Raw genomic sequence first — 20113 nt, 5'->3', positions numbered from 1 at the left:
CCAAGCTATAGCAGCAGGGACAGACGCAGCCAAGTTCACCATTCGGTGTGGGTTTGATACCGCCCACTCGCTGGGCAGGGCGATTTCCACGACGGTGGCGCTTCGGCGCCCCGCCTGGCTGAGGACAACTGGCTTTTAAAGGGAAGTCCAGAACACTCTTGATGGACATGCCCTTTGATAGCCGTCTCTTATTCAGCGACAAAGCAGATAGTGCACTGGAGCTCTTCAAGGACTCCCGAGCTACGGCCAAGTCCTTGGGCCTGTCGGTCTCTCGCTCTCCTTCTGCTTTTCAGTCCTTTCCTGGCCATGGAAGGGGAGCCCACCACATTTGTTTCAGAGCCACAGGTATGCGCCACAACAACCTCAGCGCGGGCGTGGGAACCGCTGTGGTTCGGGGGCTCAGCGGGCAGGTCAGTCCACCTCCACTTTCGCAGCATCTGCCTCAAAGCCTTCCTAGTCCAAACTTTCAGGCCCATCAAACGCCAGTGGGCGGCAGGATCCGCTATCATCTCCCTTTCTGGCCCGACATCACCTCAGACAGGTGGGTGCTGCAAATAGTCCGATGAGGCTACTCACTCCCCTTCGAGACTACCCCTCCAGCTTGCCACCTCAGTACCAACGCATGTTGGGGGACCAATTTGTGCTTTCTTCAGCAGGAAGCTATGGCCTCTTGGCCTAGGCAGGCAATTGAGTGCGTTCCTGGCCCAGAAGTAGGTTGTGCTTGTTATTCCCACTACTTTCTAGTCCCCAAAGAAGGACAAGGGCCTGCATCCTATCTTGGACTTCAGAACCGTCAACTGCTTCCTCCGGAAGGAGAAGTTCATGATGTTGACGCTAGCTCAGGTCATGTCTGCCCACAACCCTGGAGACTGGATGGTAGCTTTGGACTTGCAGGATGCATATTTCCACATCCCAGTCATGCCGGCTGTAGGAAGGTGGCTACCTGACTATGGTTACCCCAGATTTTTTGCCTTGTGTTTAGCTGGTTTTCGACTTAGTTGGCCTGGTTCCCTGCTAATCAGGGCCCCAGGCTATCTGCTCTCTCTGTAAAATGGATTCCATGTACCCTAGGTGCATAACTAGATTGGCTTGGGTCACCTTATCAGCCCCTGTACAGAGCACTATAGGTGCCCAGGGCATAGGTGCATCCAAGGCCTACCAGGGGCTGCAGCATATCTTTTGCCACCCCTGGCTGGCTATCTAAAATTGACACAACTGGCTGATCACTCAGCTGGGGCCAGGTGGTGTAATCACCCCTTGCTTAGATATAGTATGCCTATATCTAAACCTATCTGGACACTTATAAACCTGTGAGCCACTCCTATGGCAGGCCTTAACAATCCTGAAGGCAGAGTGCTTGGTTTAATGTGAGATGGTGCTCTAGCATGAGCTGAGCCTGTCTGCAGCTGTCGGGACCAATTTCCTTAGCTGTTCCGGGATAATGCCAAACCATATACTATTAAGTGCATTATAATCCTCGCAGTTATATGTCAACTTTGGTTTGGCTTTATCAAAACATGTCGTGTAAGGTGTCATACGAATTGGAATACTACCCCCTCGCCAGTCCTGGCGACGGGGGTAGCATTCCACCCCTCTAGAGGGGACGACATGTTACTTTTGCTAAAACGCGGTTGATTTTTAAAAGAGCCTCAGATCCACAAAATGGATGCTTCTGCCACAGACACATGTCTGACCTCCTGCTGCTGACCGAAACTCAGCAGAGGAGGCCTGGACAAAGGATTTCCTGTCACAGGGAGGTGTCACACCACCCCAGACAGGAGATAGTGGATTGTAGTAGGGAGGTTTGAAAGAAACCAGGCAGTGCCTGGGAGCACAAGGCTTCCCCTTGCATAATCCGGTCAAACCGGTTCTGGGGCAGCCCAGCCCCAGCTCCAGTGAGACCTGGACAAAGGAAAGGGGGTGTAACCACCCCCCTTCCTGGTCCCACCCATAGGGGAGGGACCTAGCAGGAGATCCACCCCTCAGATTGGAATAAGAGTGGGAGCAGTGCCAATGCAACTCAGATCATCCTGAAGAAACGAATTCTGGACCCTTCGACTTTCTACTCAACGCAGAAGACTGAAGAATCTCCCTTGTGGTCAAGGAGTGACCACCCTGTGCAAACAGGCAACATCCAGCCCTCGACCCTTGCTTTGTTGCAGTTCCCGCCGGAACTCGAGCGACAGAGATCGACGAGATCAAGCTTGCCTGCCTTCTCCCAGCCCGATCCACAGTCCCTGCAGAGCTGAGACCAGTGGAGGCGACCAGAAGCGTGGGGCACGCCATCTTGAAAAGGCCACGAGACGCTGACCGTGCAGCCCACGAGTGATCCTCGAAGCTGTGCACCGGGGTCTGAGAAGCCCCCACCCCGAGCTACACTTGCACCAAAGCTACCCCCTCCACACTCGACGAGTGCTGCGTGGGGCCCTTCTGCTTGTTTTGGCTCGACGCGTTGGCCCGGTCACTTGCCAGCTGGCTTGTGGCCCCTGTGCCGACGAAACTTGAAATACGACTTGCTTTTCTGGTTGCTCCAGATCTGCACCAGCTCCTGTGAAAAGGAGCCCCCACTCTGACCCTCCTGGTCCGAGTGATAAGCAATCTCCCGGTTCCGCTGGGATTGCTTTTGCCAAGTGCTGTTGCTGCAATCTTGAAGCCGACGGTGCTGACGGCGAGAGCCTACGTGGAACAGATCGTGACCTGCTCCTGGACGTCGCAGATGCCCCAGAGCCCACGTGACAGCGGAGAGAAGCCTATCGACAACCACCTGATTGCGCCCGACATTGCCTGGTTCCGTCCTGGTTCCACCCTGGTCACTGCTGAGTGACCCAGACTCTGTCCCCTCTGCTTTCAGGTACTTTTCTACTTCGATCCACCCTTGGATCGCACCGGACACTTCTGCTTCACATCGCCTGCAGCTGCAACAGCTTCAAGCACCAAGAGCCTGCGTGTCAAAACCCGACGCCACTTCGACCCTGTGCACCCACGGCCTGTGGGTGAGGTAACATTGCAACGCCGGTGTTCCCACACTGGTACACACCTCTAGGGTCTGTGTCTTGAGTTTGGTTCCTCTAGGTTCAGCGGAAGTATCTTTTAACTCACTTTGTGTAACTTTTACGCACCATTGACATTGCATTGGTGCAAGCCGCACTTTCCGTGCTGCACCCGTCTCCTGTGGGCTACTCCCGACTTCAGCATTGCTAGTCCTGACTGCTCCCAGCGAATCTCTAGGCCCTAGGCCTAACCACTGTTCGATTGGTATCTCTTATACCACTTTTTTAGTATATGGTTTAAGTGGCCACCGGCCCTTATCCAAAATTGTGCAACTTTGTATGTTATACTGTGCTTTTGATTTAACGCTTGTGCCCCTTTCCTCATAAAGAGTACTGGGGAGTAATTTAGTAATAAATACATATATTTTTATAATATATACTTGTGTGGTGTCCTTTCATTTGATTACAGGATTGTATGTGGTAGAACAGCTCGCTTAACACGACCTCTTAAGTTAAGCCTTTAAGGCTGCTTAGTCCATGCTACCTCTAGGATAGCTTGTCTAACAAGGTTGACTTACAACCAGACATCTTTGGGGTTTGTTTGGACTGTTACCAAGTGGTTCCAGAATTGGAAACACAACCTAACAGGCCAACTTCTCACATTGGTGGCAGCGGTGGGATTTGAGCTTGCTGTTTGTTTTACCATTGCAATCTTTATATCAAATTGAAAGATCACATCAAGTACCTTAGGTACATATAAATCAAAAGCTTAGCATATTAAGTTCTACTGAACTTAGTAGTTGTAGATTAAAGGGATTAGCACACCCTGACTACAACTCACTAGCAAGGTACAGTAGGAAAACACTTAGTGTAGGTAAGTGCACCACTTACACCTCACTAGCAGCCATGTCTGACACAGGAAGAGCTTCAGGCTCTGCCCCTGTGATAGTTGACCCTACCAAGGCAACTTCCAGATATGACAACCTTAGCCACAAAGACTTGAGTGCCTTGTGCACAGCAAGAGGGCTAAAAAGGGGCAGAGGCCCTACCATTCCTTCCCTGATAGCCATCCTGGAAAAGGATGACTTAGATAAGGTGAGTCAGGCTCCCTTAGGGTTAGGAGAAGGACAGAACTCCCCTGAGAATGAGGATCTTCCAGAAGATGAGGAGGAGGAAGAGGAAGAGGAAGGCTCAGATGTAGATGAGCCTGAAGATCAGGATCAGAGAGTGACCCAGGTACAGGTTGCCAGGCTTAACCAGGCCAACCTAGACCTACATGGGAATGGAGAGGGCCAGCACCACTCCAGATCTCATAACCAAATTCTCCCAGGCAACAGGAGGGTGAGATCTCAATCAGGGGACTCTCATCTTTCTAGTGCCTCAAGAGAATCTCAAAGAGGGATGACTCCCTCCCAGAGGAAAGAGCATAGGGCCAGGATGAGGGCTGTCCAACTCCAGATAGAGAGGGAAGAGATAGCCTTGGCTCAAGCTAAACTTGCTTTAGCAAGAGAAAGAAAAATGTGTGGATTAGATTCCACTGGTGGCAGCAATATTCCTAAAGAGAAACCCAGGTTCTATGATAGTAGAAACCTGACAAAGATTGTGCCCCCCTACAAGGAAGGGGATGACATCCACAAATGGATGACTGCTCGTGAGAGAGCCTGCATGGTACAGCAGGTTCCTGAGGAACAGTGGGCAGCAATCTTATGGTACTCCTTTTCAGAGAAAGGGAGAGATAGGCTCCTCACTGTCAGACATGAGGATGCCAACAATTACAAAGTCCTGAAGAGTGTTCTTATAGATGGGTTTGGCTTAACCACTGAGCAATACAGGTTAAAGTTCAGAGACACCCAGAAGACACAGACTCAGGACTGGACTGATTTTGTTGATTGTGCAACTAAGGCTCTGGAGGGTTGGCTAAATGGCAGCAAAGTACATGACTTCACAGGATTGTATAATTTGATTATGAGGGAGCAGATCCTAAGTAATTGTCAGACCAGCTCTTACACCAGCACCTGGTGGACTCAGATTTGACCTCTCCCCAAGAATTGGGAAAGAGGGCAGATAAATGGGTCAGAACCAGGATTAGGCCTAAGAATCAGGACAATAACCAGAAGAAGGAGTCTACCAAGCCTCAAGATAAGGGTGGGGATAAAAGTAAAGAAAAGACTTCCCCAGGGCCCAAAATTCCAATGAAAAGGGTGGGCCCCGCAACACTTCTTCAACAGAGAAAAAGCCTTATTGTCATGCCTGTAAACAGGTTGGGCATTACAAAACAGACAGCTGTAGTCCCAAGAATGGCAATAAAGAAAACATACCTCCAAAGCCAGCTCCAACACCTCCTGTTACTGTCAGCAGTAATCCCCCAGGAAGTGGGAGCACACCCAGGAATCTGGGTGGGTTTACTCTTGGAGCCCAGGAGGACCCTGGCCTATCCAGGTCCCCATCCCCAAATGATCTTGTTTATGAGACTGGCATGGGGTTTGCCAACTTCTCTGATTGCCCAAATACCTTGAGCAAATATAGACAAGAACCCATCATCAATGGTTTGAAAGTTGAAGCCTTTAGAGACACAGGGGCTAGCATCACCATGGTGGCTGACTGTATAGTCCCCTCTAAGCAACTTTTACCTGGTGCCACATACCAGGTAACAAACATTGATGGCATCCAAACAAATCATCCCATGGCAGTAGTAAGTCTCAGCTGGGGAGGTGTCATTGGCCCAAAGAGAGTGGCAGTGTCACCAAACTTGCCTGTAGACTGTCTACTGGGTAATGATTTAGAAATCTCAGCCTGGGCTGAGGTTGAACAGGAAATCCATTCTAGAATGGTAAACTCCAATGGAAAGGTTAGTGGGGCTGTAATAGCTACAGCCCCAACCCAAGATGTCCTTCCTGAAAGGGTTGGTAGGGCTGAGCAACTCTCTGCCCCATCTTTACCAGAAGCTCTTCCAAAACAGAATAGCAAAGCTGTTATGATAACAGCAGAAACCCAAACTGAGTCTCCTCCTGAAAAGGTTGGTAGGGCTGTGATGGCCACAGCCCAAACTCAAACAGATATGTGTGTTGTGAAGCCTGAAATGATGGATCACTCCACCCAAACTGAGAGCATGGAGGAGGAAGAGAAATCTCCCCCTCACCAGACAGTAGGACAGGATCAGCCTCCTCAGGGAACTGATCTTACCCCTGATGAAGGAACTGCCCCAGAGGTTGTTAGGCCTGGCCTGACAGAGCCTCTGATGGCAGTGGACCCTTCTCAGATGGGATCCAGTCTGGAGCAGGTAACCTGCCCCTCTCTACCTTGCCTTAGTCAGCCCAGGGCTGCAGAGGACAAGAAGGACAGTGAGACCCAGAGGGCCCCCTGTCAAATAAAGCACCCCCATCAACAGATTAGGGGCACCAAAACTAGTAGCCCTAGTGAGGTGAAAACTTTAAAAACTCCTGAGGGAGCCCCCTTAAAAGTAGTTAGGGACCTCCCACAGAGGGATTCTGTTGGGCACAGCCAAACCTGGGACCCAAAGGGCCCAAACCTGAACTGTCCCTCCAGCAAGCCAAACAGAGGGACCCAGCCTCCAGCTTTAGGTAGCCAGAGGTTGACCCTGAGAGCACAGTGCAACTCAGTTGAAGAGAGAAGGGCACACATGGTGGAAGATAATTGGAGGAAGCTGAGTCCTAAATTAGTGGAGCCTCACTTCAAAACTCCATATCCAAACCAGCCTTCTAACTTGCAAAGACACACCTAAGGTAGTGATTCCCTATGGTGGAGACCCTCTGATACCCCAAGGGTGAGGGACTGCTTAGTGGACCATGAGACAGGGGGTACCCATGCTAGTGCAGGTACTTCCTTATATGGCCACTCAGGCAATATAGGCTTACCTGGCCAAGGATAGCCTTATCTCCTTTCGTTTGGGGGCGGGGGGGTTGTGTAGGAAGGTGGCTACCTGACTATGGTTACCCCAGATTTTTTGCCTTGTGTTTAGCTGGTTTTCGACTTAGTTGGCCTGGTTCCCTGCTAATCAGGGCCCCAGACTATCTGCTCTCTCTGTAAAATGGATTCCATGTACCCTAGGTGCATAACTAGATTGGCTTGGGTCACCTTATCAGCCCCTGTACAGAGCACTATAGGTGCCCAGGGCATAGGTGCATCCAAGGCCTACCAGGGGCTGCAGCATATCTTTTGCCACCCCTGGCTGGCTATCTAAAATTGACACAACTGGCTGATCACTCAGCTGGGGCCAGGTGGTGTAATCACCCCTTGATTAGATATAGTATGCCTATATCTAAACCTATCTGGACACTTATAAACCTGTGAGCCACTCCTATGGCAGGCCTTAACAATCCTGAAGGCAGAGTGCGTGGTTTAATGTGAGATGGTGCTCTAGCATGAGCTGAGCCTGTCTGCAGCTGTCGGGACCAATTCCCTTAGCTGTTCCGGGATAATGCCAAACCATATACTATTAAGTGCATTATAATCCTCGCGGTTATATGTCAACTTTGGTTTAGCTTTATCAAAACATGTCGTGTAAGGTGTCATACGAATTGGAATACTACCCCCTCGCCAGTCCTGGCGACGGGGGTAGCATTCCACCCCTCTAGAGGGGACGACATGTTACTTTTGCTAAAACGCGGTTGATTTTTAAAAGAGCCTCAGATCCACAAAATGGATGCTTCTGCCACAGACACATGTCTGACCTCCTGCTGCTGACCGAAACTCAGCAGAGGAGGCCTGGACAAAGGATTTCCTGTCACAGGGAGGTGTCACACCACCCCAGACAGGAGATAGTGGATTGTAGTAGGGAGGTTTGAAAGAAACCAGACAGTGCCTGGGGAGCACAAGGCTTCCCCTTGCATAATCCGGTCAAACCGGTTCTGGGGCAGCCCAGCCCCAGCTCCAGTGAGACCTGGACAAAGGAAAGGGGGTGTAACCACCCCCCTTCCTGGTCCCACCCATAGGGGAGGGACCTAGCAGGAGATCCACCCCTCAGATTGGAATAAGAGTGGGAGCAGTGCCAATGCAACTCAGATCATCCTGAAGAAACATAAGAAACGAATTCTGGACCCTTTGACTTTCTACTCAACGCAGAAGACTGAAGAATCTCCCTTGTGGTCAAGGAGTGACCACCCTGTGCAAACAGACAACATCCAGCCCTCGACCCTTGCTTTGTTGCAGTTCCCGCCGGAACTCGAGCGACAGAGATCGACGAGATCAAGCTTGCCTGCCTTCTCCCAGCCCGATCCACAGTCCCTGCAGAGCTGAGACCAGTGGAGGCGACCGGAAGCGTGGGGCACGCCATCTTGAAAAGTCCACGAGACGCTGACCGTGCAGCCCACGAGTGATTCTCGAAGCTGTGCACCGGGGTCTGAGAAGCCCCCACCCCGATCTACACTTGCACCAAAGCTACCCCCTCCACACTCGACGAGTGCTGCGTGGGGCCCTTCTGCTTGTTTTGGCTCGACGCGTTGGCCCGGTCACTTGCCAGCTGGCTTGTGGCCCCTGTGCCGACGAAACTTGAAATACGACTTGCTTTTCTGGTTGCTCCAGATCTGCACCAGCTCCTGTGAAAAGGAGCCCCCACTCTGACCCTCCTGGTCCGAGTGATAAGCAATCTCCTGGTTCCGCGTGGATTGCTTTTGCCAAGTGTTGTTTGCTGCAATCTTGAAGCCGACGGTGCTGACGGCGAGAGCCTACGTGGGACAGATCGTGACCTGCTCCTGGACGTCGCAGATGCCCCAGAGCCCACGTGACAGCGGAGAGAAGCCTATCGACAACCACCTGATTGCGCCCGACATTGCCTGGTTCCGTCCTGGTTCCACCCTGGTCACTGCTGAGTGACCCAGACTCTGTCCCCTCTGCTTTCAGGTACTTTTCTACTTCGATCCACCCTTGGATCGCACCGGACACTTCTGCTTCACATCGCCTGCAGCTGCAACAGCTTCAAGCACCAAGAGCCTGCGTGTCAAAACCCGACGCCACTTCGACCCTGTGCACCCACGGCCTGTGGGTGAGGTAACATTGCAACGCCGGTGTTCCCACACTGGTACACACCTCTAGGGTCTGTGTCTTGAGTTTGGTTCCTCTAGGTTCAGCGGAAGTATCTTTTAACTCACTTTGTGTAACTTTTACGCACCATTGACATTGCATTGGTGCAAGCCGCACTTTCCGTGCTGCACCCGTCTCCTGTGGGCTACTCCCGACTTCAGCATTGCTAGTCCTGACTGCTCCCAGCGAATCTCTAGGCCCTAGGCCTAACCACTGTTCGATTGGTATCTCTTATACCACTTTTTTAGTATATGGTTTAAGTGGCCACCGGCCCTTATCCAAAATTGTGCAACTTTGTATGTTATACTGTGCTTTTGATTTAACGCTTGTGCCCCTTTCCTCATAAAGAGTACTGGGGAGTAATTTAGTAATAAATACATATATTTTTATAATATATACTTGTGTGGTGTCCTTTCATTTGATTACAGGATTGTATGTGGTAGAACAGCTCGCTTAACACGACCTCTTAAGTTAAGCCTTTAAGGCTGCTTAGTCCATGCTACCTCTAGGATAGCTTGTCTAACAAGGTTGACTTACAACCAGACATCTTTGGGGTTTGTTTGGACTGTTACCAAGTGGTTCCAGAATTGGAAACACTACCTAACAGGCCAACTTCTCACACCGGCCCACCGGCATTACCTGCAATTCACGGTAGGCCAAGAGCCTTTCAGTTTACCGTGCTCTCCTTAGGTCTTACCAGCGCCCCTCGGGTGTTCACGAAAGTGATGGCGATGGTCCGTTTTGGACTCGGCGCAGTTTTGGGTTTATCCCCCCCCCCCCCCCTCCTCCCCCACCCCCGAGCAGCGAGTTCGGGATAACCCCGAAACTGATTCTGATCTTTCAGCCTCAATCCCGGGTTTCGGTCCGGATGACCCTACGGCTCCTGGGCCTGATGGCCTCCTGCATCCTGCTAGTGGATCATGCCAGATGGCATATGTGGGCTGTGCAGTGGGACCTGAAATTCCAGTGGGCACAGCATCAGGGCAACCTGTCCGATCACGTCCAGATCTCAGAGGGCACTGCACGACAATTGCAGTGGTGGCTCCTGAATCGCTATTGGGTCAATGGCAGATTCCTCTCCCTTCCCCAACCGGAACATACAGTGGTGACCGACACGTCCCTTCTGGGATGGGGCAGCCACATGGGAGAGGTGGAGATCAGAGGCCTCTGGTCTCTGGCGGAGTCCGGGCTCCACATGAACCTTCTGGAGCTTCGGGCGATCTGGCTTGCACTGATGGCATTCCTTCCCTCTGTCCGGGAAGAGTAGTGCAGGTGTTCGCGGACAATACCACCGCCATATGGTACTGCAACAAACAGGGCGGGGTGGGATCGTGGACCCTATGTCAGGAGGCTCTGCGCCTCTGGACTTGGCTGGAGCACCAGGGCATTTCGCTGGTGGTTCAACACCTGGCAGGTTCACTAAGCGCCAGGGCGGACAACCTCAGCCGCCGGTGCATGATGGATCACGGATGACGTCTGAACTCTGACCTGGCGCAAGGTCTCCTTCTGCAGTGGGGAGAGCATTGGTGTTAGATCTATTCGCCACCGAAGAGAATGTGCCATGTCATCAGTCCTGCGCGTTGGAATTTACTAGGCGGCACTCGCTAGGCGTCGCTTTTCGTTGCGAGTGGATTTACGGTCTACTATACGCTTTTCTGCCTATACCACTTCTACCCAGAGTGCTGAAGAAGATCAAGCGCGTCCGGGCCCAAGTCATTCTTGTGGCTCCGGACTAAGCTTGAAGAGTATGGTATCCCGAGCTACTCAGCATGGCCATCGATCCCCTCATCTGACTGCCTCTTCAGAAGGATCTTCTGTCGCAGCAACAGGGGGCGGTCCTCCACCCGAACCTGTCTAGCCTCCACCTCCTTGTGTGGAGATTGAGCAGCGGCAGTTGACGTCTTTTGACCTACCTCTCGAAGTTTGTGATGTAATCTTGGCATCCAGGCGTCCCTCCACTAAGACGGTATACGCCTGCCGGTGGAGCAAGTTTGTGGCATGGTGCACAGCAAAGGCTGTGGATCCCCTTTTTGCCCCTCTTTCAGAGGTACTCCTGTTCCTCCTTTCTTTGGCCCAGCAGTGCTCTTCTCTGGGCACTATCAAGGGCTACCTCTCGGCCATTTCAGCCTTTTTACGGCTTCCAGATCAGCCTTCCCTTTTCAAGTCCCCTGTTGTAAGTAGATTTTTAAAAGGCATTACTCATCATTTGCCTCCTGTTCCTTTCATAATGCCTCAGTGGGACTTGAACCTGGTTCTGGCATACCTAATGTATGCTCCCTTTGATTCAATTCACAACTGTCCTCTTCGTCTTCTCACTTTAAAGACTGCTTTCCTGGTTGCCATCACCTCTGCCAGAAGAGTGAGTGAGCTCCAGGCTCTTTCTTTAGTTCTAAGGACTCGTCCATCTTTTCTGCCAAAGGTTGTCACTGCCTTTCACATCGGGCAGACTATCACTTTGCCCACCTTCTTTCCGCCTCCTCATCCCTCAAAAGAAGAAGAGAGGCTCCACTGTCTGGACCCAAAACGTGCGCTCTCATTCTACCTGAACCACACACAACAGTTCTGGGTGTATGACCAGCTCTTTGTTGGCAACGTGGCGCCAAGAAAGGTCGGGCTGTGCACAAGCAGACCATCTCCTGGTGGTTCGTTCTGTGCATAAAGGCTTGTTATTCTTTGGCTAAAAAGGAGCTCCGGTGGGCCTACGCGCCCATGCTAACAGGGCGACGGCCGCCACTACTGCCTTGGGATTGGGATTTCCCTTGTATGACATCTGTCAGGCAGCTACGTGGGCCTCACTGCACATGTTTACCAAGCACTACTGCTTGGACAGCCAAGTTTGGAGATACAGCTTCTTTGGCCATTCTGTTCTCCAGGACTTTCTGTTGTGATCTTGGTTCGCAGTCCCACCACCGGGGTTGGTATTGCTGGAGTATCTATTCTAAGGTAAGGAATCTATCACTACGTGTTTCTTTCAGAACAAGTTACTTACCTTCTGTAACAATATATCTGTAAGAAATATTAGTAGTGATAGATTCCTTACCGCCCCACCCATCTTCCCCGTTCTGCAAACTGATTTCTAGGTTAAGGTCATCCCTTTCAGGGCCTTAGTTTCTAGGCACCAGTGTTCAGTATCTTGCATGGCTCTGCGTTCCTGGCGCAGAAAGTCGTGTCCAGAACTGACGTCAGCGCGCGAGGGCGGCATCTAAGTAGCTGCCGCGACGTCATCTCGGCGACCACGACCCCAATGACGGATGCGGAGCCGCACGACGCCACCTACCGATGCGCAGGGGTACTGCTGACGAAAAACTCTCTGGATCCAGTCTGACGCCTGGGGGTAATTCTAAGGTAAGAAATCTATTACTACTAATGTTTCTTACAGATCTATCGTTACCGAAGATAAGTAACTTGTTCTTTAGGCCTTTATGTTGCTGAAGTCTAAACCAACAGTAAACATGTATCTAGCTACTAGGGAAACATATGTCATCTCTTCAACCAAACATCATCAGTCTGAACTGCAATTGCTCTAACCCCTTTACTACTATCCTTATTTGGTTGGTGCCCAAAACCTTTAACATTGAAAAGCCCATTACTTTGACCGTCGTAACACTGACACATACAATTCCCAGGACTCTAACTCCATCAGTTTGTCTTTCAGTCCAGTACAAAAACAATTTCTACAGAACGCACACAACCTTGTATGCATTTGCCATGGCAGCCTATAGTATGCCAGAGCAGGGAGAGAGGAAAGAAGCTTAATAACTTCATAGAAGTGACATTATTCTACTATCTCCTTTTCACGCAACGCAGTGCAGCAACTATAGTTAATGCCTTGCGTGAATTTTCTAGTAATTCAGGGCCCATATATATACTGACAGCATGTAGCTGCACCTAAGACTTCAGGAAGGTGCCAGAAGTCAATACAAGGTTGCGGATTGCCTCTTGACTGTCCAGAGCTCTGAGGCTGTCAGTCCCTTATGTTTGAGTACTTCAAATATAAATGTCCTATTTCTGAAGCTTGTGCCTTCTATGTTATACATGGTCCATGCTATGGTCTTAGCACAGGTATCTAGTCATCAAGGTCACAGCCTTGGAGTAATCCTTGATGCCGACCAGTCATTTGTGGTACAAAAGGTAGTGGTAATAGACGGAGCATCTGAACCAATCAAACACTCACACCCAGTCAAAAGATCTGGGTTTAATCCATCACCGTTCTTTAGCCCACTCTGCCACCCCAGTTCAGACATGGCTATATGCAAATCAGTCTGACCCTGTGCCTCATGGGAGCAGTCCAGCTCGAACTGTCACACTTATTGCGGCCAGAAACCAGTCCTCAGAAGCTTGTTTCCGGTCCAGGGAAGACATGGCTTGGCAGTTCGGGCTGGACTGTTCCCATGAGACACAGGGTCAGACTGATATGCATATAGCCATGTCTGAACTGGGGTGGCAGAGTGGGCTAAAGAACGGTGATGGCTGAAACCCAGATCTTTTGACTGGGTGTGAGTGTTTGATTGATTCAGATGCTCCGTCCATCACCACCCCCTTTTGTACCGCTTTTGGCCGCCATAAGTGTGGCAGGGTATGCTGAGACGTGAGTCCCTTGCTCACTTTGCCACTGGATTCAAGCAAGCCGGGCTGAAGACGGCTGGAATGCCAGAAACCAGTCCTCAGAAGCTTGTTTCCGGTCCAGGGAAGACATGGCTTGGCAGTTCGGGCTGGACTGTTCCCATGAGACACAGGGTCAGACTGATATGCATATAGCCATGTCTGAACTGGGGTGGCAGAGTGGGCTAAAGAACGGCGATGGATTAAACCCAGATCTTTTGACTGGGTGTGAGTGTTTGATTGATTCAGATGCTCCGTCCATCACCACCCCCTTTTGTACCGCTTTTGGCCGCCATAAGTGTGGCAGGGTATGCTGAGACGTGAGTCCCTTGCTCACTTTGCCACTGGATTCAAGCAAGCCGGGCTGAAGACGGCTGGAATGCCAGAAACCGGTCCTCGGAAGCTTGTTTCCGGTCCAGGGAAGACATGGCTTGATAGTTCGGGCTGGACTGTTCCCATGAGGCACAGGGTCAGACTGATTTGCATATAGCCATGTCTGAACTGGGGTGGCAGAGTGGGCTAAAGAATGGTGATGGATTAAACCCAGATCTTTTGACTGGGTCTGAGTGTTTGATTGATTCAGATGCTCCGTCCATCACCACCCCCTTTTGGACCAGTCATTTGTGACAGAATTGAACAAGGCAACAAAAATGCCTTTCTAAGACCTGAATTTTCATTGGGGCGGATGAGGGGACGTTTTCATTAGATCACTATTGCAATTATCTCTTCACTATACACCTGTCTTACATATTGAACAACCTGCACCTTGCCTTATGTTTGTCTAAAGAGAACATGCTACATCTTCATGGTGAAAGAAAAGTCTGCACTGGTGTCTAACCTTAATATGAATTTGCTTCAAAATCTTCTGCATTACCCAACTGTCCCATCATGATGAGGCATTTCTGCTTCACCAAAGAACCCTTTGCTGTACCATCTACCCAAAGTCAGACACATGCTGGACATTCACTGGGTGACAGTATAGGATGTGGGTGCCGACCACCTGTACTTCCACTGCGTCTGCACCTCAAGCCTATCCAACGGAAAGTCAGAAGAGGATCGAAGACCGCCTTCATCTCTTCCGTGCCTTCATGTCACCCTATTCTTTTCTTTTCCTAGCTCTCGAAGAAATAAATGCAATGTAAGTTCTAGCCAAGCTCCTTTCAAACTTTTGAGTCATTGTCATTTTCTTATGTACATGTATCTCATAAAAAGTCAGAGATAAAATTGTGCTTTTAAGCATGATTGTATGCTTGCATGAAAGGAGTGGCTCTTTCTAGTGATTGACTATTAGAGTCATATTAACCATTCGTAGGGATCCTCCAAGCCTTGAAGAATGCCACAAACCTTTTCGGCTACCATAATTGGGCAGAAACATGTTGGCTGAAGAGACTGGTCTGAGCGATTGTCCTCAATATACCCACTCGTGATTGTTTTTTGGATATGCCAGGTGTCATCATTAATAAAGGTGACAACTGAGAAACAGTGAGGTGTTTTTAGTAAGTCTGGATCCCACATTGTCCGGTAGTCTTTATCTAAGAACTATCTCCTTCCTTTAAAGCGTCCGAGGATAGTGACCTACCAGGTTGGGGAGAGGATGCCGATGATGAAGCATCACACTATTAGGTGTATGAGGTTTTCTCTTCCACTAAGGATGACCAGGCTCAGACACATGTCAGAAGTCCTGTGAAATCCAAACTCTGGATTCCTTATTCTTCCTTTAATGTTCAGAAACAACATATCTTCTATGTTCCTCTTTATTTTTATTTGAGTTTTCTATTCAGTGTGATCTGACTCTCTTCCCTTCTCTCCATCCCGCAGGTTCTGGCACTGCCTGGCCTGGTCTGGAAACAGCTGACTGGAGAGCCTGTTAGTTGGAGTGTAGACTTCCCAGCTGTGGATTCAGTGCTGGTAAGTAGTGAGCACTAAGCAGTGTGGAGGTGGTGCATTAAATCTCAGTGTTTTCTTCCAGGGGATCCTCATCAATAGTCATAAGCACTGAATATTCACGTGCGGGGACTCCGGAAATAATATAAAAATATATATGTAAATCATCTATATCTAGTTCCCAAATATATGTATGCACATATATCATTTTTTCTCACACCAATGCAGCCCGAAAACTGAGGCTAAACAATGTAATTACTCATACATGCACCGAATTAGCAAGGAAATAATAAACACATTAGGTGAAATAGCCCTTGAACTCTGTGTTTTAATGAGCAAAACACTCCTAAATCCTGAACATTGCTAATAAGTAGACATTGTCAGCCCATATGCTGCATTGTAAAGCAATAGCATAGAAAATGAAACCATTTCCAACAAATAAAACTGGCACCGTGCCTTTAAGGCACCCATGACCCCTGGCTTCCCATCATGCCTCAGGGGTGATAGTTAGGGCAGTTGTTCTTTCCGCCTCCTTCAGTCAGGACCCTGGTTTAACAGCTCCTATCTTTTTTTACTTTTTGTCAAAAAATACGCGTGATTTTCCTCAATTTTTGCTTTCACTCGACGTCTTTTAGGCTTAGAGTGTTAGTGCTGCCTTTTTTGGTTTTCAAAAAAGGAATATTTTTGTCAAAATGCCTTCTTTTTTGACACCTGCCCTTCCTAAGGGAAGAAGAAGCCAGGACCGATACACACCCTGTGTGTATTCTCTGTCTCCCTGAGACACACTCTGCAGACACTTGTGAGCACTGCAATAATCTTTCTAGGAGAACCCTCAAGGATAGAGAGAGGATAAGGATCTATGGCTTCTCTGAAAGAGGTAGGTCTCCTAAGAGACAGAAAAAATTAAGGACGCGATCGGCGTCGAGAGAAGTCCCGACTTGTTCACCTTCGGGATCGGCGTTGAAGCTTCCAGCAGCCACGAAGACGACGTCGAAGACCAGTCATCTTCCGACGGGGAAGACTTCAACGTTGCGATCCAAGGTACCTCCACTGATGTCAACCGAGAGGTCTCCGTTGACGCATAGGAGCTCAACGTCAAGACAGCCGTTGTCGACGCAGCATCACATCCCTTCGGTGGTGAAGCTTCCTCCGTCGACGCCTAGCCATAAGCGTTCGACACCGAGGCACACTCCATTGGCGTCCCATCACCGGCGCTCGACGTCAAGACACACTCCGTCGTCGCCTCACCAGCGCTCGACGTTGAGACACACTCCATCGTCGCCTCACCACCGGCGCTCGACGTCAAGACACACTCCGTCGACGCCGCACAATCGGCGCTCGACATCGAAGCATCCTCTGTCGGCTTCAAAGCAGCGACCCTCGACATCGAGTCGTATGTCGTCGACTTCTCAACACCGAAGTCCGACGATGAGGCAAGTCTCTCCATCTGAATCCCAGAAGTGTTCGACGTCGATCCATAGATCTCCGCAAGGAGAGGTTCAACTAGCCTTGGTGCTGCTTCCTTCATCGGTGTCAAGGCCGGTCATGCCCAGGTCCACGTTGGTCCAGAAACCTCCGCCTTCGAGTTTACCAGCTCCGTCGCCAGGTCACAGACCGCCGTCGCAGCAGAGATCTCCACAGTCGGCGTTGGCAGTAGAGGGAGAGATTACCTCAGAGAGACACTCTCGGTCTACTGAACATTCTCCTGGGAGCAGTAGTGTTCCTGCTAAAAGCAAGAGGGTTCCAGCGGATCACGCAGTCGCTCAAGATCCCGCTCTAGAAGCCTTTCCAGAGAGAATTCGCCTCCACTGAGCCTTTCATTATCTTCTTCAGGCTCTCACTCTTCTCACCGGAATAGGTCTCCAGATGTAGTGATATATTCCTCCGACAGTGAGAGGTCCAGAATTTCTCCTGCTCGTTCACTGCATGAACAGAGGATATCACCCCCGCCAACAAGTTTGCCTGTGAGGAGAGATACTCAGAAGTCGCCCTCCATCAGGTTGTCACCAAGATGGTACAGGCCTCTCCATCGATGGGCGCTAGACAAGGAAACAGCAGCCAGACTGGCAACAGATCGGGACAGACCAGTGTCCAGGCCCAGAGAATGATCGCGCACCCCTGTGTGCTCCAGCAGACAGAGGTCCAGGTCTAGAAGCAGAAGAAGGGAACGCAGATCTCCCACTTCCTCCTCTTCCCCTACTCGATCTCATAGGAATTATTCTTCTACCTTGACAGACAGTCCTCCATCCTGAATATCTCCCGTGGATGACATCTTTACCTTTCAAGATATCTTGCGCAGAGGGGATCTTAAGCTGGGAGTCCTTATGACAACGCACCAGGCCAAAACCTCAGTTATTTTCGAGACTTTACATCACAGGTCTGCGCCCAAACCTCTTCTACCCTTGGTTCCTGGGATTATAGAACCGGTTATGGAGGTGTTCCTCACGCGGGCGACAATAAAAGCCGCTCCAGCAAGGATTCTTAAGAAATATCGCTCGCCAGAGGAGGATCCACTCTTCCTCAGAGCTGACCCGCCACCAGACTCTGTCATCATCGCAGCGGCGAGAAAATCCCATGCTTTAGCTTCCTCCTCCACAGTACCTCCTGATAAGGAGAGCAAGTCGCAGGATTCATGGGGAAGAATAGTCTGCAACACCTCAGCCTCACTCCTGAAAGTATTTAATGCGGAAGCGCTTTTGGGCCGCTATGATAGGTACTAACGGTTCATCGAGAAACTTCCGCAAGAGGATCGAAAAGACTTTGAGGAGATTCTCTTGGAGTGCAGCCAAGTCTCCAACCAAATCATCAGCGCTGCAGTGGACGGTGCGAGCCTCTCAGCGCATGGCTATGCTCATGGAGCGTGTGCAAGAAGGTCTTCATGGCTATGTCTTACTGCATTGAAACCAGAAGCTCAATCCTGGATCTTGAACTTCCCTTTTGTAGGAGTATCGTTGTTTAGGGCAAGTACCGATGAAGAGATGCAGCAGATGAAAGAAGAATTAGACACTCCTAAAGCCGTGGGGCTTGAAAAGAAAAAAGAGTTTCGAAGGAGGTTTCGCCCCTACAATAAAGGTTCTTCCAAGCAGAAGGTTCAAACCCCGCAGTGGCAGATTGGTCAGGACCAACAGGGGCAGCAGAAGTCTCAATATAGAGGCAGGTGTAATTTCAGAGGCAGTGGAAATCGGCGCCAGGGCAACAATTTCAACGAAGCCCAATCCAAAACATGAGTTCTTCCTTCCCCCAGCGCCGTTAACCACTCCAGTGGGGGAAGCATCGAGCATCATATGGAAGAGTGGCATACAATTACAAAAGATCACTGAGTGTTAGTTACACTTCAGAATGGATACTGTCTTTGTTTCCAACAACTGCCTCCACCCGTTCCTCCAATGCCAACGTCAAGTCATCAGCTGAACCTTCTGAAATTGGAAGTGGCTATCCTTCTCAAAGTTAGCCATCGAGAGGGTGCCAATTTCTCAAGGGGGGAAAGGAGTGTATTCCCGATATTTTCTAGTCAGGAAAAAGGGCCAGAAGGCAGAATACAGACCCATTCTGGACTTGAGAACACTCAACCTGTATGTCAAGAAAGAGTGGTTTCGCATGTTGGCGCTTCATCAAATATATCCGCATCTCAGGAGAGGCGATTGGATGTGTTCGCTGGACCTACAAGATGCATATTTTCATGTGCTGATCGCTCACAATCACGAAAGATTCCTTTGGTTCCGAGTGGGGACCTCTCACTACCAGTTCAAAGTCCTCCCGTTCGGGTTGAAGTCAGCGCCCGAGTGTTCACGTAGTGTGTCGCAGTGGTAGCGACCACTCTACGCCGCAGGGGTGTCTTTGTGTACCCATACCTGGACGACTGGCTGTTGAAAGGTCCTTCCCCAGACAGTGTAAGAAATTAATTTCTGAGCTGCATCGACCTCTGCCACAGGTTGGGTCTGCATGTGAACTGCAACAAGTCAATCTCACAGCCCACGCAGAAGATTAATTTCCTAGGAGCTCTGCTAGACTCCGAGGTAGGAAAAGTGTTTCCTTCGGAGGAGAGACAGTGTTCCATAGCTGGTGCTTCGCAGCAAAGACCTAAAGGCGTGAAGGATTGCCTCCCTGCTAGGATCGATGGCATCCTGCATTTTCCTGGTCCTGAATGCCAGACCACGAATGCGTCCTCTCAGCAGGATCTGGAGGACAAGTGGGACCAACAGTCAGCACGCTGAGATGACAAAAGCACACTGTCAGACGCGGCGCAAGCGTCCATTCCTTGGTGGAGAAAGAAGAAAAATATGAAGGTCGGAATTCTGTTCCATCAACCTCCTCCTGCCCAGACGTTAATCACAGATGCATCTTTGCAAGGATGGGGAGCACACATTGGTCATCTCCAAATGCAAGGTCTGTGATCCCCCAAAGAGCGTACTGACCACATCAACATGCTGGAGTTGAGGGCAGTCCACTTAGCCCGCATTGGCTCCTGGCTCGCAATCTGTCAATCACAGCAGTCCACTTCCCAGGAGAACAGAATGTGAGGGCAGACGCTCCAAGCCGGCATTTCGAAGACAGAGAAGACTGGTTTCTCAACGATGACATAGTCAAGTCAAGTCAAA

General features: G+C 50.2%; 1 protein-coding gene across 1 annotated transcript in view; it reads left to right on the top strand.

The window, feature by feature from the left end:
* Positions 1–20113, top strand: part of LOC147746889 (E3 ubiquitin-protein ligase HECTD3-like) — a 523212-nt gene that overhangs the window by 410601 nt on the left and 92498 nt on the right. Inside the window, exon 15 of the mRNA XM_086952298.1 lies at positions 15450–15539. Coding sequence (XP_086808424.1) covers positions 15450–15539 — 90 coding nt within the window. The remainder of the gene's footprint in view (positions 1–15449; positions 15540–20113) is intronic.

This window comes from Lissotriton vulgaris, chromosome 1_1 (assembly GCF_964263255.1).
Source record: "Lissotriton vulgaris chromosome 1_1, aLisVul1.2, whole genome shotgun sequence".
Taxonomy (NCBI): domain Eukaryota; kingdom Metazoa; phylum Chordata; class Amphibia; order Caudata; family Salamandridae; genus Lissotriton; species Lissotriton vulgaris.
This window is presented reverse-complemented; position numbering and strand designations above follow the sequence as displayed.